Below are 17,124 nucleotides of genomic sequence, written 5' to 3'. Positions count from 1 at the left end.
AATCCCCACAAGAAGCTTATACCACTCCACTATGGGCTTTACACAATCACAAAGGCTATGGGTGAAAATGCTTTTGAATTGAGTATTCCCCCTTTCCTTCACTTGCACCCATTTTTTAATGTGGAGCTACTTCAACCATATTTTCTACCTCTATTGGACAACTCAGAGGTGTCCAAGCAATTGGCCCCTAGAAAACTCAATTTTAACTGCATTGAATAGGCTACTGTCGATGAGATCATGGGCAACAAGATGAAGGATATCCGCTAGTAGAACATATAACTCTATTGAGTTGTCAAAGCAGGGCATCTTCTTCACCAAAGTGGCTCACGAGGAGCCAAATTCAACATAAGTTTCCTCATCTAATGAGGGAACTTGACGCGATGAAGACCATTGCTTCTTAAAGGGAAAGGATTGAACCAAGTGCAAAGCAGTGGTCAACCACCTCTTCTATTGACTCAACAATTCTCTATCTTCTTCACAATATTGTTTTTGTTTTTGTTTTTTTGTTTTTTTTTGTTTTTTTGTTTTTTCTCTGGTTTTTTGAGTGCCAAACTTCCAGGGCCATTTTGAGGCCTTAAATGATGTTTTTTGGTGATTTGAGGGGCAAGGGATTGCCATGTCATGCCCTAACACCGAGTACAAGTTGTAATACTAGGATAGTTCTTTCCAACGAGCTACTATGCGCTCCAAACATAGATTGTATGCAAAATTTCTATCCCTGGGAAGTTGATGTACCAATTAACCACCTTGGGGCTTGCAAAACTTTTGGTGTTTCATCTTATAAGGTTAAGGTTTTGGACCTCTAGGTTTATTTCTCTATGTTAAAAGGTCATTCTTTTGGCCTATTGTAATAGTTGTTTACGAATGAATGTAGTTGCCATCTCTTTCACTTTAGAGATAAGTTACCACCATTCAAAACCAGTTTGTGTTCTACAATATTTTGCTATTTTATTTATTAATATAAGTTGAGTTTTCACTATATTATCACACTCTTCATTATATTTCTTTGTATGTGTGTTTCATTTCCTTTGTTGCCTTTCATTTCTTTCCTAGTACAACATAGACCAATTTCACCCTCCAAATTTTGCCCATGAGATCTTCTTCTCCTTTTAACCATCTCCACCATGTTTTTGTTGTGAGTGCCTTCTGCACGGTGAGAGGGTATTTGATGCGTAGCCCACCCACCCATTTAGGTAGACAAGCTTGATCCCAATCAATGTCCATTTTCTTTTTGTCTTAGGTCCTCCTCATAGGAAGGCTTCCTACAAGTATTAGATAGCCTTAAAGGGAGCTGCTAGAATTGAGAAGGGGTAGAGAGTAGGGATTAAAGAATTTATTTCATAAGCATGATTTTATTGGAGAGAGTGAGAAATTTGAAGGGCCAACTATTCATTATAGCTTCAAGTTTAGAAAGAAGACATATTTCCAATAAATACAATAAGCGACACCAACCAATATAAGATATTACAATGAAGTAGAAATATGTCAAATCCTATGAAAATCATTATGCCATGCAATTATTATCGAGATATATATTTCACTAAAATTACCTATAATTTACTGTTAGATTCAATTGCATTAAATACATCGCTTTAATGCTTGGAATTAATATATACCTAAAAAACTTTGAGCTAACTACTTGTGAAAATAACCTAAAACTTGCATCTAATTTCACTTAATTATTATTATTATTTTTAAATATCACAATTCATCATATTTCATGCCTTAATAGTTAGGGGTTAAAGTTTTACAAAACAAAACTAACCCACTAAACTAATATACATATATATATACTTGAAAATTTTGTACCTTAACCACAAAGTAACGGCATGAGGTTTACCAACCAGGCCGATAAAGGACGCAGAATAAAGTGACACTCGTGATATGTTTTCTCACAAGCAAGGCCTAGGGAGATCCTTACAAAAATAAAATAGATATTAAAAACAAAGGGACAAAAAAAACGCAATACTAGGAGAATAAAATACTGTCGTTTCTGTGGGACAAATGGATCAAACGGGCGAGGAACCACCAAAGGCAAAGGAACTTTACAGGCTTTGTGGGTTTAGGACATTTCTCTAGAGAGGAAAAACAAAATAATCTGGAACCTATTAGCACATACGCACATTCACATTCACTCGACATGAGTATGTGGGTCTGGAGTCTATCCAGCTTCAACATGTATCGCCATAAAATCTGTTAAAGTCATCCATATAGATTGGCTTTCTCTGTCACCGGGAATGAGCACTGTGGAAGATTCGTCCGTCCTCTAAAACTAAGTTTTTTCTTCCTCGCCGCTCAGATCTCGAATGAATCAGAGGTGATCATTTATTGTTGGGGCCACCATGTCAAACAATACGGAAAGCATGCAGAACAAGGCCGAAGGCGGAGAAAATGAGAGCAAGGATCTAGCGGAACAGATTGGCAGGCTTGTGGACCAGGCCAAGGCATTACAGGACTCTGCTGCTGCATTAACCTCCAAAGTGGGAGTGGAGGAAGATGCAATAAGGCAAACGGCACTTGCTGTGGAATCCGACATCAAGAGGCTTCGTTCCGCTCTTGCATCTAGTCTGGAGAAGGATGCTATTGACCAGCGCGAGGTTGAGAAGGTATTTATGGATTTTCTATGCATCACCAAGATTGCCAACTCAAATCAGAAGTGATAATTTTTGTGTAAAAGAATTGGACATGGTTAGTTTTTTACCAAAATCTTTTTTCTCTCTTCAATTTTTTTATGCCAATCTTGCAATTTGGGGACATGGTTAAAAACATATAGATGGGGTTATCTTTGATGGTTCTGCATGGCCATTTGTGAGTTATGGGTGGCCTATGTTGGTTTCCATGACTGCGGAAAACTTTGATTACCATGACTGTGGACAATTGCCACACAGACCCTTAACAGTTATATGCACAGGGAAGCAGGCTATGCAATTGCTCTCTCAGTTACCTGAGGCCATGGTTATGATATCGATTACTCGCATAGACGAAGTGATTTCTGTGAAGTAGGTTTATTGAGTACAATTTTGCCCACAAGTGGTGCTTCTACTGTACACCATGCATTTGCATCATTTACATGCTACGGCGCTTCCCATTCATATCTGCTAATAAACTGTTGTTGCTCGACGGGATTCTCGATCACCTCAGGTGCAGGATTCATGGTGAATCTGTTAATTTCGTTTCTTTTTTTTTAAATCATTTTTCCTTCTTTTGTTTTGTGTTACAGTTGGAAGAGGAACTCTTTAGGGCACGGTGTATGATGAGCGAAGGCGATGTCTCAGCTCTACTTCTGAGCAAGGCTCAGGGTATTATCAGCTGCCCATAATTTATTTGATGCTTTTCTTTATATGTGCTTGGAGGCTTTAATTGATCTGTACATCATTTTAAGCAGGAAAAACTTCTGTCTGCAAATCAACTAAAAATTCTTCGATGACTATTTATCTCTCATGAATGGTGATTCAGGGTCATTTCTTAAAATGTTCCTTGGTCCTATTAACGTGCGCGCTTTGAGGAATGATGTCCGTCTGAAAGTTAAGGAGGAATACAACAACTACAGGGTATGTCTACACCATGGTCTATGGATTTATTCTCAGTACCCTTTTTCTTATTGAGAAACGAGGTTGTTTGGTGTCTTCTTCACCATGAAAAACTTTTGATGGCTGTTTTATTATTTTTTTTGTGACAACTGTGATTATTTGAGTTGTTTGAAACACACATTTTATGTTTTTTGGGGGAAAACATTGTTTATGTATGAAAAATATAGGACCGTTTTATCTCCTGCTCTTTTGACAACATAATGGATGAATCCTTGTTTCCTGTAATTTGGCACAGGCTATCTGAATTCAATTCCCACTTTAGTAAATTTGCATTTTCCATACGAATTATACTGTGTGAATAAACCAATTTCTTTTCTTTTATGTTAGCACTGAGTTATTCCTCTGATGTTAACAAAATCATGCAAGTGGCTAATGATAACATTAATCTATTGATATTTTGATTTTGCACCGCTGGAATTTCATCGTGATGAGCATAGCTATGCTTCTTGAAAGGGAGATTATAGATGCAGTTCATATTTGTCACAACTTGGTTCCTGATCATCTTATTTATGCTAACTTCCTTGGTGCTAACACATTATTTCGTTAAATTCCCAGATCAAAGGAATTTAGCTTCTGTTTGTTGACTACAATATTCCCGTTTTCTTTTCTTCCATGCTTGTCTCGTTGTCAAGTATTTAAGATACATATAAGGTTGGGAAAGATGATAAATTTGGCAGGCCCCCAGCTGTTTGAAGATAAGTCTTTAGAAGGCCATGGTATAAGTACACCACTTTGAATTGTGAATGGATACTGGGTATGAAAATTCTTTGCTTTGGACAAATACATGATTGTTTGATTTCCCAGTTGGTTTGAAGTAGGCTCACAGGACACATGGAACATTTCTTTTTTGGATTTATATTATTAATAATTTTAATTTTTCATTTTGAACATGGCCTACAAAAATTGTCTGGAAGGAGGCATAGATCAGGTTAGAAATTATGATTGAAGAAGTATGGCATTTCCTCCTTTTGAAGGAGCAACAATGGGAAAGTGCTGGAAACATGAACTATTTAAGTTTTCATTTATTGCAGAAGGTTTCTAATTTGAGGATTTCAGAGGATATGTTTCATTTGGCCTTAAAGATTGAAGCAAAACCAGGGAAAGGACATAGGAAAGCAACACTTAGACAACAGTAGCTCCAGTCTTCCTCAAAGACTCATTCCTTTGGTGTCTCTACCTTCACCATGTTGTTGTCCTGCAAGGGGATCAACAAGGCAAGTGGGAAGGGCCTACTCCAATCTTGTAACTATCATACGGTCTTGTGGACACTCAAATGAGGAGTGCCGCGAGAAGAAAGTGATTAAAGAAAGAACATTGGTAACCACAATAAAAGTGATTGAGGATGAAGAAGACTTTCACTATCATAGTAAATAATCCAAGTGCCCTTAATTCTTAGTTTTAATGACAACATAGTACTTATCTGCCTTAATCTTTTGTTCTCATGAATATGGATTTGCATGATAATTTTCAGTAGATAATGAATCTTTTCACTGAGAACTATTAAGTTAAGGAGCAACTGGTGTAATGTATCATCGGCAAAGTTTCACAAGATTCACTTACATCACTGTACTTACCTACATAGCCATGTCTAAATACTATGACAATATAACCTTGGTTGGTTCAATACTAGTGGGCAACCTACTTTTGTGGATTGTATTTGCAGTGTCACATTTTCTATTGAAGCTTTTATAGATACCATACAATGTCACGTAACACCTGTGGAATGTAGTGGCATTGTTCTTGGTCAATTCTATTAGCATGACACCAAAAGTATCTTGTGGGTATTGCAACACCTATTTGCTTCATAAGGATGATAAAATGCACAAGTTCCAGTTAGCCTTTTTCAGAGCTCCTCTTACTGACAAATCTGCTGTTAAATTAGCCAACATAGGCAAACAGTTTGCACTCTATATCATTTGCCAGGTAGAGAACAAAATTACAATTTTCATTTACTGAAAAGTGATGAAAAGTATTTTGGAGGCATTATAAGATGTTTTCGGGGAGCCTAAAGAACTTCCTGCAATGTGAATAACACTAATGATCTTATTTTTGGTTCCCAATTTTCAAATTAACCTGGGCATCAATTGTCTATGATGGAAGGGATAAAACATGAATGACAGCTCGTGCAACTTATAAATCAAAGAAAATAAAGATAATGAATGACATCATGCATTGGTTATCAATCTTTTAACAAGATTAAGTGAAAAATCAATATCTACTTCCATAAATTGAAGATCTCCTTGATCATCTCCAGGGGTCTTGATACTTCTAAACTTGATCTTTCTTCAAGATATCATTAAATTTGTATGAATCAATTTGATGTTTGGGAGATTGGTTTTAGGACAAAAATTGGACACTCCAACAATCTTCATGTGATTTATCGATGATTTGTTCTTCCCACATATTTGCAAATTCGTCATTGCTATGTATGATGATGTCTTAGTATACATAAAAATTGTGATAAGCATCTTCAACATGTATAAGCAATCCTTGTGCTGCTCAAACAACATCAACTAAAGGCCAAACTTTAAAAATACTTTTTTGGCTAAGAGTGTTATTTATTTGGGATTTATTATTGATTCTAGTGTTATCCATTTCAATCTTGACAAGGTTCACTTGTCAATTTGTCACTTTACTTATCCTGTCCACCAACACACACATGACACCAAAATTCTCAATTGGGGACCAAAGCATGATGCATACTAGGAATCAAAAGATGCACTATGCTTAACACTTGCTTTGGAACCGTCAGATTTGTAACAACCTTTTAAAATGGAAACAATCACTTCTCAATGTGCATTAGGATCCATTTTTAAGCACAGAAAACATCCAATAGCATGCCATTGAGTTTTCAGCACCCCCTTTTGGATAGTGCTCAGTCTTTTAGGGTTTTTCACCTGCACATGCCTACTTGCCAGTTTGTCTTGGGTTTTTGTCAAATTTAAGGAAGGTTTCTGTGATTTTTATTCCTCAAGGGTAACACACTCTTTTCCCCCTTGATTTAGCCAGAAGTCTCCGCTGATCTGCACTATTATTGTGATATCTATGGATGAAAAATGCTTTTTTACCACTTTTGCAATGGGGTTAACTATCATGCATGGGCTGCTCAGATGACAGCTCTACCTTGTAGTAAAGGGTTATGGATGTATTTGGAGAAAGCACTGCCTGCTGCAACTAATGGCAACTATGATCTATGTTTTTTTCTGTCTTTTTTTTTGTTTTGTTCTAGGAATCAGCAACTAGGCTGGGCTCATACTCACGTCACATGGATTGATTCCAAACACCACCACTATAACCTCACACCCCCAAAGCATGGCACACGGGCTAGGCGAGGTTTGAACTAGAGACTCACAAGGAATGCCTTAACAGTACACTCTATTGCCAACTGATCTACACCCCTAGGGGTGCAACGAGTGAAAAACATTATTGTGCTTTATGGAACAAGTGAAAATCTTTTCACCAAAGTCAAAGCCACTTCATGTATCTTTATCCAACTCGCCCAAACAAGAAAAGGAAGATTGGAGCAAGAAGAAAGACACGTTTAAAGTAAAATAAATCATATATTTGTAAGATAAAAAAGATTTCAATAAAAATAGCGACCAAAAAAAATTATATTATTGTTATGCTAAATGAACATAAGATATTAGGTATAGTTGAATTGAGGCTTCTGTGATCCATAATAGTTGAAAGAATAACTTCGGCGTAAATCACATGTAGACAGACATTTGTCGACGCGTTTCGAACCAACTAGTGTGGTTCATTGTCAGGACAAATGTTTGTCTACATGTGATTTACGCCAAAGTTATTCTTTCAAATATTAGGTATAGTTAGTTGTAACCAAGCTTTTGATCTACACAAGATTTTAGTATGCAATTAGATTGTTATGCATTGCCACAAGGAGTTGAAATGGTTCTATGAGCATAATGGTTAATTAAATGTGGGCACATACACTATGAATCTTGAGCACCCATTAATTAATTTTAAATGGGAAGCAAAAAAGTATTAAGTTAGATGGTTTCAATTTTCCACCTATGAAGATGGTTTCTTCACATTAGTTAGAGAAAATGATTTGAAAATACTGTCATGTGGAAGTGCTCTCGTTGATAAATATCCTTTCAAAATCATTAATTCATTGAGAAGCACATGGGTGTATTCCAAGATTTACTAGTGAAATTATCTCTTGATCATATTGAACATATTGTTGAAGTATAGCTTGGTTCAATTCTAGTTAATGTTAAACCATTGTTAGCTTTTAGGGCTACTCATGTTGGGGCTGCTTTATGTGATGTGGGGTGCGTGGTTTAAGGATGACCCTTGATTGTTTTGTGATAGACATGCACGTGTGGAGGAGGCTTACTCTTGGATTGTGAGAACTTGGTTGGTGTTTATTTTGCATTCTTCCTTGGAGCATTGGAGATTTTGACAACTTGGTGACTTTATGAAGGCCACATGGAGGTTTAGTTGCTCGCTTGGAAGATGCCTTTCTTTGGAGGAGGAAGTGTTTACATCATGTTTGAGGTGCTTCATGTGATGTGGGGCGCATGGTGTAAGGATAACCCTTGATTGTATTGTGATGAACATGCACATGTGGAGGAGGCTTACTCTTGGATTGCGAGACCTTGCTTGATGGTTTTGTGGCACTCTTCTTTGGAGCATTGGATATCTTAACAACTTGGTGACTTTATGACGACCACATGGAGGTTGAATTGCTTGCTTGGAGGATGCCTTTCTTTGGAGGAGTATTGGGGCTGAGGGAGATCACGCAGGAGTGGTGGACGAGTGGAGCACATTGGCACACTTCGTTGATGCATGGAGGCTTGGGTCGAGGGAGTGATCACGTAGGTGTGGTGGACCCATGGAGCACATTGCTTTGAGGAGTGTTGGAGCCTTGGAGGCTTGTGGAGGAGCGTTGGACACATCTTGTGGAGTTCTCATGCCTGTTGACGACATCACCTTGGAGCTTGACACATGTCCTTTTGGAGTGGAGCATCTCACATGTGGATACACTTGTTAGAATAGGTTGCTTGTAGGGGTTTAGGCCCACTTTATGTTGTTGGCCTCCCTCACCTCTCATATAAATAGAGGTAGGAGAAACTCATTCTACTCACTATTTAGTATTTATTCATCATCTTTTGTTAGAGTGAGCAGAGTAGTGGAACCGAGTCTTACTCTCGTTTAATCTTGTTAGAGATAGGTTGCAAGGGTTTAGGCCCACTTCATGTTGTTGGCCTCCCTTAACTCTCATATAAATAAAGGTAGGAGAAAGTCTATCTAATCACTATTTATCCATCTTCTTTTGTTAGAATGAGGAGAGTAGTGCCACAAAGTCTCTCTCTCTCTCTCGTTTAATCTTCATTGTATCATCTCTATTTGTCTTGAATGCTAGGGTTCTCAAAGAAATTTAAGGTTGTTCTAGGGTTAGGGTTTCACCCTAAAAAAACAAAGAAGCTAGGGTTTACCCTAAAGGAGATTGACTGAGGAGGAGATAAGGAAACATATTGAACTTGTGGGAGACAAATGCACAAGGTAAGGAGGACTTGGTTGTGCTTGATGGAGATCTTTTGTGGTGCTAGGGTTTTATTTGTTTTCCCTAGCTAAGGTTTTGGAGAGTCCGAAGAAATATACCAGATTGTTATAAGCTGTGAGTATGTACATGTACTTCATTTCTATCATGTATATTTGAAACCTTCTAGCTGTCCAAAATTGTGTAAATGCAGATTTGATTTCCATCTTGCATTGTCTTCTTGATTGGGTAATTCCCAGCACTAGTTGTTCTGCTGATTTGACATGACTAAGGGATGAAAGTGTTACGTGACTTGAACATATATATTGAAGATAATAGAGCATATTTACTGCTGTAAATATGCAGTAACTAAAGTGATTCTAGATTTGGTTTGTGCTTGGAAATGTGTGCACTGTGGACTGAAACTTATTGCCCTATGTTCGATATCTTTTCTGTTGGGCTGTCTGTTAATTTTTCCTTGAACCACCCAACAACTTATTAACCTAGCAGATTGCAGATCTACTGATTGAAAGCACAACTAAGTTCGTAACTTAATTAGTGGAAGCAAAATTTCACATAACCAATTTGAATCATAATAACACAAACAGGTTCTTCCCAATCAACAGAGCTTCATTAAAATTCTGAACTTGGGCTTCTGTCCTTGGATAATGATTCAACTGAGAAAATTATAGATATACAATGCTTTGGATCTGATACAACAGATCAGGTCCTAGATTGGTTCTCGATCTCCTTGGCTGATTTGGATCTCTAATTGACATGAGTTGCCATCTTACATGATGCTAAGAACATTTTACATCTCATGTCAACATAACTCAACCTGCATGAGGTGTTCTAGTTTACAATGGCATGAATCAAAACTTACAGGGAAATTTAGGAGTTTCCTTCAAATCTTCTACAGACACTTCCAAAGATTACTTAACCTGCCAACCTAACCAGCTCCACTGGACAAAACAAATCTAACCATTTGAATGAAATTACAAGGCCTACTGCAAAACAGCCTATCATGTTGACATCGCGAGGTTAGCCAGAGCCATTGAACTTATGAACATACTTTCACTAATAAAAGCCCACTGTATGGGCTTGAGGTTCTCATGACCTTGCTTCAATCTGTTTTCTTTCATTGAGTCTTCTTTTTCTATGTGCCAAATGTTCAGTGTTTATGCCCAAAAGGGATTTGCTGTCTTTCATAATTCATTACCTCATCTATGTTGACCAACTTACTTCTATTGAGCCATTTTGATTTCTTTTCTCCAGAAGATGTAGCAGGTCTTGATTGCAGAGCAGTCTCAAGCACATTGCTTTTTCCTTGATGATTTCCATCTTAAGTCAAATTCATTACATGGCCCGTCACTGTCAGTATTACACGTGTCTTTGTCATTACTCTCCAAGTTAAGCTATTGAACATTAGGGTTCTCTGGTCTACACCATCCTGCACTGTGAAATTAGTCAAGTTCCTGAATGCATCCATATTAGAACTGTTGCGCAATGTCATGTTTTTAAATTTTGAAACGTTAATAAAGTCATCACATATGTGCAATTTCACTTCTTTCCCTGTCACTGTTGCAGTATTCTTATTTTCATTGAATCATTCTCAGTATTTTCACATATTGCAAACTTTCTGGATTCTGTTTCTGCAATCTGGGAAAAAGTACGTAACTTCCTATTGGATGAAGGAACATGATTTTCTAATTATCTTGAAGATGTATCTAAAGAAATCATTATTCAATCTCGAAGAATGTAAACACCCTATATCAGGGCCCTGGCTAGTGTCATACAAAACCAGTGTTGTAGCTAGGTCTACATTCTTCGCCATATCAACCGACTGATTGTGGATCCACTCTCTGGAAAGGCGCAAATCATACTTCTGGAATGTTGAATAAACACTTTTGTCTGAAAGATAAAGATAAGCTATAAACTCTCAAAGTTGTGGTCCAGTTGCAGTTCAAACCAACAGGGAAGCTATTATCTGTATATTAAGGGAATTATATTACACCCAACAATGAAGAGCAGAAATTGTACCAGGAAAAAAATATTTGTACTCCATAAGAGGGTTCTTTAATCACAACAACTCCTTCCCGCCAGCCATCATTTCCCCACGTATCTACTACAGTTCCAACCTCAAAGCTGTAATGTGTACTCTCAGGTGGGCAAGGTTGAATGGTATGGTGCCCAATAATTCTCATACCCAACTTATCTGGAAACTAGTGAGGATGGGTTCAAGGAAAAACATAATTTTTGTGGCTTAAAAAAGAGGAATTGAAGAGGTTATCTTGCCCAACAACCCACTATCAATTAGAGGAGCAATACCATTTAGAGCAATACTCCTTCAAGATAACTTTGTCTGAGGTTTCGTCCATGAATGTATTTGGTGTTTTTTTGACAGGGTCTTATTTTCAATATCAATTTCTTATAACACTGTCTCTTTGCAAGCATCTATGGCACTCAGACACGCTGATATTCAAATCTAAAAAAGTATCCAGTAGGGAAAACTTTAAGGATCCATGCCTATCTTGAAGTGTAGAAAGCTTGGTGAATCTTAATAACTATCAAAATGCCAATGATAAAAGTCTGGCAATCATTTTGTAAAAGTATTCAAATTTGAAAGGATTTTATATAGTTTCTATAAATTTTTGATCCTTTTTTGATAAACTAATATTTGTTTTGTTTGTAACTTGTGGGAGTAGCTTGTGGTTTAAGGAACTGTGACCTAGGGGCATCTAAGCTATCAAAATCATCCGGGGATCACACTTGGTTTAGGCCACATCAACTACCATTGAGTTTCAAACTTGATTTGCCATATAGAATAAGAGCTGACTTTGATCCACTTATGTGTGCATGGATCATAAGATCATTTAATATAATCTCTCTGGGTGTAACCACACATTCGACCACTACCTCAAGGTGCTCCCATGGCTCTAGGTTAGGCCTTCATTAGAATTGAATCTTGCCCAGTGCTGAAAAACTTCTCACTTTCCACCACTGGATTCAACCCCTTTGGACTTCTTAATAAAATAATATTATTTTATAGAATGTGTGCTAATTGTTTTAGGAAAAGTGGAAATCGGTGAATTGTTTTTGAAAAGTATTGGAAAATTAGCCAAATGGCAAAATTTAGCCTCTAAGATATTCCTTGGTACCCAGAAGTTGCAAATAATCAAACATTTAGCAGCATTGGTGTCAAGTTTGTTACTTAGAAGTCCCATATAATCAAACAGTTAACAAGATGGGCGTCAAGTTTTATGTGTACCCCACCTTGAACCACAGTGTAACTGAAAACTTGACAAAACCCTGAAATGATATCCCTACTTCAAACACTGGATTAGAGGATGCCATTACCTTCTCAAGTGCAATAGATCTGATCACCTGCACAAAGCAACACAACATGCGCAGCCATTAAATGCAAACACTATAGAATAAGAAATAATAAAGGCATAAAACAATTTCCACAAACCCATGTCATAAGAAATGCAAGCCAAATGCTTTCAGTGGGGATGAAGGTATGAACATTGTAATGGTAGTGGAGAGAGACACCTTGTAATGGCTTGCACAACAAACAGTGGTGGTGGAGAAATGTACCCAATATGATGTGCAATGCAGTAGGTGGTGCCTCTTTCATGGAGTTATGATTAGAATTTTTTGTCACATGGGTTAACGCATGGGAATATTTCAATCCATGCATGAAATATATAGGCCATGATGTGTAAACAATGGCTTCTATCTGATAAGTAATTACACAATTATGTCAATGTCCAATCAATGGCTTCTATCTGATAAAGTAATTACACAATTATGTCAATGTCCAATCAATGGCTCCACAGTTTTCATCTATGTGTGCATCTTATTGTTAATGATTAGCCCATGTATAAATTGATGGTTTTTAAACACTTTGTACTTTTGTTGCTAACATTACCACATTTTGAACACATCACATTGAGAAATGTATTAAAGGGTTTGGGAACACTTCAATGCACATCTAGTGAAAATTGAGGGTCTGATGTTGTTCCATGCAAGCCCCACATACCCCTAAAATTAGGGTGGCCAACTCATGTCCCCTCTCCCTTAATATTTGCCAAACATTCCTTTGGAAAGGGATGAAGAATGAAAGACGCAAGTATTTAGTTGAATGCGAAATATGTCAAAGAATTAAGAATGAGCATTGAGAACTATGCATACCCAGGATTGCTACAACCTCTCCATATTCCTAAGTGTAAGAAATTTATTTGATTTCATTAATGGGCTGCTAATATCAGAAGGAAAAGGTTGAATATTTGCTGTGGTTGACCAATCAACCTAATAGATGCATTTCATGGTTATATGCAAGAACAATACGATTGAACAAATTGCATATGCATTTATTAAATATTAGGCCAAGAACAATACAACTAAACAAAATGCAGATGTATTTATTAAATGTTAGGCAAGTTACGTGGTTTTCCAAAAGGTTAAGTGATTGAGATCCTGGATTCAAAAACAAGTTACATGGTTTTCCAAAAGGTTAAGTGATTGAGATCCTGGATTCAAAAGTAATTTTTGAAGGAAGTTGTGTTAACAAACATGTATATCACTTGTTAGGAGGTAAACTTACCATCTGTAAATAGATGGAGAAATTGATATAACTAAGTGTTTTAAAACTTTCGTTTGATGCTTTGCCACTGATAAACAAAATAAGAGGTTTTAACAATTGCATTTGACAAAATGATGGTATAATACTATAACCTGACTCACCATACTTACATTAACGGTTCCTTTTAAATCCCTATATGGTTATGGTCCTCCTAAACCTAAAGAATTTTACGAATTGAAATCAATGTCCTTGCTATCAGAGACTATTTAGAATAATCCTCAAAAATTACACACACATTAAAAGAATGCTAATACTCAAAATAGGATTAAACAAGAAGTTGATCGTCACTAGTTAGAACAAGAGTTTCAAGAATGAGATTGGGGTTTTGTATGCCTTAAACCATATAAACAATTATCCCTTAACCAAGGAGGAAAGAACAAGCTAACACAAATTTTATGGACCCGGTTGGATTTGTAAAACAACAAGGTTGCTTATGATTTAAACCTTCTCAACAAAAGTGAAGTCTATGTTGTATTCTACATATCTTGCCTAAAGAAGAAATTAGGAAACTGTTACCCAATACAAATGGTATTATAGTCCTTAATGAAGAAGGCAAACTCATCTGTGAAGCCTTTGATCTAGAAAGATAGTAGAATTCCTCATGTAGGATACCTCATCAAGTGGAAAAATTTACTAGTGGATGATGTTTTTATGGGAAAGTGAAGCATTTAAAAATAAATACCCTTCTCTTCCTATGCTTTGAGAAAAACACATTCCAAGGGGGAGTGTTTGTCATATGCCCGAGTAATCTTCCAATTGTAAATAACCATCCCTGTTCATCGCAACCTAATCTTTTCACAAATAGAAATATTTGTAGACATTGTATATTACTATATTGTCATGACCTTTTCTATATATATATATATATATATATATATATAGTCAAATCTTGACATGTAGGTAATTGCATATAAGGAGCGTAAATTAGAAGAGTCCACATGTCACTCTCAATTAAACATATTTTTTCTACTTAAGGTAGTTCTAGCCTCTAGGGCTCACCGTAGGATCCCTACTAGGGTTACATACCCTGGTCCCCTCAGTCCTTGGTACCTTCTAAAGAATCTTCGTAGATTGTGTTTTGGTTCCTTCTTGGTGATTGATAACTCATTACACTGATAGGTGTGTCTATTTTGGAATAGAGCTTCTACAATTATAATTTAATTATCAATAATTATTAGGTGGATGGTAGGATTTTAACCTCTACGGAATATCAACATAATATTTCTAGTAGTAATAAGGGATAAAAGGTTGAGATTTATCTCAAAAGTAGCTATGCCTTTTTGCTTTTTAATTTAATTAAAAAAATGTTATGTCCACAAGTGTCAGATATTATGTTTTTCTTGTTACACGTTTTTTTAATGTATACATATTTAACTCATTAATTTTTTTATAATTCATACTAATAATAATAATAATAATTTAAAATAAATTTATAGTTTGGCTTTTCTAATTTTGGCAATGTGAGATGTGTATCATGAGGCTAGTGTCTCAATGCCTATTGACATTTACCAACCATTTATTTTATAAGGCTGCACTAGTATATAGTTCTTCTCCACCTTCTATTTTGGCCTCAGTTTTCAAATCCAATGTTGCAAAAATCGCGATAGGGGTTAAATCGGCGAGGGGAAAAAATCGGGAAAAAATCGGGAAAAAATCGTAAAATACAAAAATATTCAATTTTTTTAATATCTAAAGCATCTACAACATAAAATAAATACATTGACACATAAATATGATAAAATAACTAATAGATAAGATGTGTAATATCATTTCTAGTGCTACATCACACATAACAGTGAATCATGTCCTGAATAGTAAGTCCTGAGTCCTGAGTCCCAACTCCTCAAAATATTAACAAAAAATATAATAATGTAGCTCATATCATGAGTCATAATGTCATATACAATGAAATGAACCAAATAACTAATACTACTGATTTCCTTTGCCCCTCTTGCGAGAAAATGCAATAGCTTTCCCTTTCCCTCTAGATGTAGATGCCGATGGAGTTGGCAGTGGACTCTAGAAGCTGAAGAACTAGGAGCTATAGGAGGTAGACCACATCCTTTATTGGTAGCAGGGGTAGCCTGGGTAGGTGGTGTCACCTCTTCCTCCTGTTGCTCCTCCTCCTCCTCCTCCTCCCCCTCCCCCTCTACGCCTTCCACTACCTCTTGCTCTAACCAATCATCAACAGACTCCATGAGAGGCCTCTCGGCCTCAACCCTCCATGCAGCAGTGGTGTCAATCCCATCCAATGAGATGGCTTCCATATCAGGTATCCTCTCAAGTTGCCTCACCCACAATCGAAGATTGTAGTAGACGTAGACCATGTCATTAAGTTGCTGGGACTCCAACCTGTACAAAGATCATAAAATAATAATTATAAAAAAATATTATTTAATGAATTCAAAAAATTAATTGGAAATTTGGAATATTTTAAGTTTTAAGTTTAACCTGTTGCGCTTCTTGTTGTGTATTTTTTCAAATACACTCCAGTTGCGCTCGCATCTTGAGGAGCTACATGTTTGGCTGAGGATTTGAATGGCAAACTTTCGTAGATGGGGTACTCTGGCACCATAGCGAGTCCACCATGCATCTACAACAAAATTACAAATAAGATAAACATAAGAAAAAAATGAAATTTGAAAGTTGAAGCAAAGTATGAAGTTATGAACTTGAAGAGACAATGAAATTTGAAACAAACTAAAAAATACCTGGCATTGTAGTCTTCTTATTAACCACAACCATCTCAAAGCTAAATGTGTCACCTGTCATCTTGTATATCTCCATTTCTTTGGAGATTTCTGCACGTTTTGTTGGAGATCGCACCATCCTCTAAAAACAGGTTAAAAATCCATCCATGATTTCAACATCAAATAAGAACTCACATGGGTAAGAAAATGTGGGGTTTAGGTAGATCCCTGCAGCATGAATGGGATGATGGAGTGTGTTGTTCTATCGTTCATCAATCACTTCCCATAGGAGGAGTTGTTTCTGAAACCCCTTATCTCCCTTATCATTATAGTAGGCCCGAATGGATTCTTTGGCTCTATCCATGGCTTCATACAAATAGCCCATTGCGGGCTTCTCACCAACTAATTGAAGAACCTTTACCAAAGGTTCAGTAACGCTGCACACCTCCTGCACTCCCGCCCATAAGTTTTTCTGGTATGAAACTAATTTGCATATAGTCTCTCCCTTTGGTTTGTGGTTAAATGTCAAATCACGCCACTCATTTGAAAGAAGCATTCTCTTCACATCCCACATAGAATTCAAGAGGGATTGAAGAGATATGAAACTGGTGGCAAACCGTGTAATGGTGGGGTGCACCAAATCCTTGTTGTTGGTGAATTTTTCATCAAACTAAGCACAAATGCATGATTATATAT

At 36.7% G+C, this 17,124-nt stretch overlaps 1 protein-coding gene across 1 annotated transcript in view; it reads left to right on the top strand.

Moving 5' to 3' along the window:
• Positions 1 to 2,015: 2,015 nt before the first annotated feature.
• Positions 2,016 to 17,124, top strand: part of LOC149220161 (uncharacterized) — a 126,684-nt gene continuing 111,575 nt past the window's right edge. The window contains exons 1-3 of the mRNA XM_089384688.1: positions 2,016 to 2,606; positions 3,221 to 3,299; positions 3,457 to 3,551. Of these exons, the coding sequence (XP_089240814.1) occupies positions 2,343 to 2,606; positions 3,221 to 3,299; positions 3,457 to 3,551 (438 nt within the window). The 5' untranslated portion in view covers positions 2,016 to 2,342. The remainder of the gene's footprint in view (positions 2,607 to 3,220; positions 3,300 to 3,456; positions 3,552 to 17,124) is intronic.

This window comes from Pinus tabuliformis, chromosome Q, assembly GCF_031772625.1.
Source record: "Pinus tabuliformis cultivar Carrire ecotype Pingquan chromosome Q, CPIR1, whole genome shotgun sequence".
Lineage (NCBI taxonomy): Eukaryota > Viridiplantae > Streptophyta > Pinopsida > Pinales > Pinaceae > Pinus > Pinus tabuliformis.
This window is presented reverse-complemented; position numbering and strand designations above follow the sequence as displayed.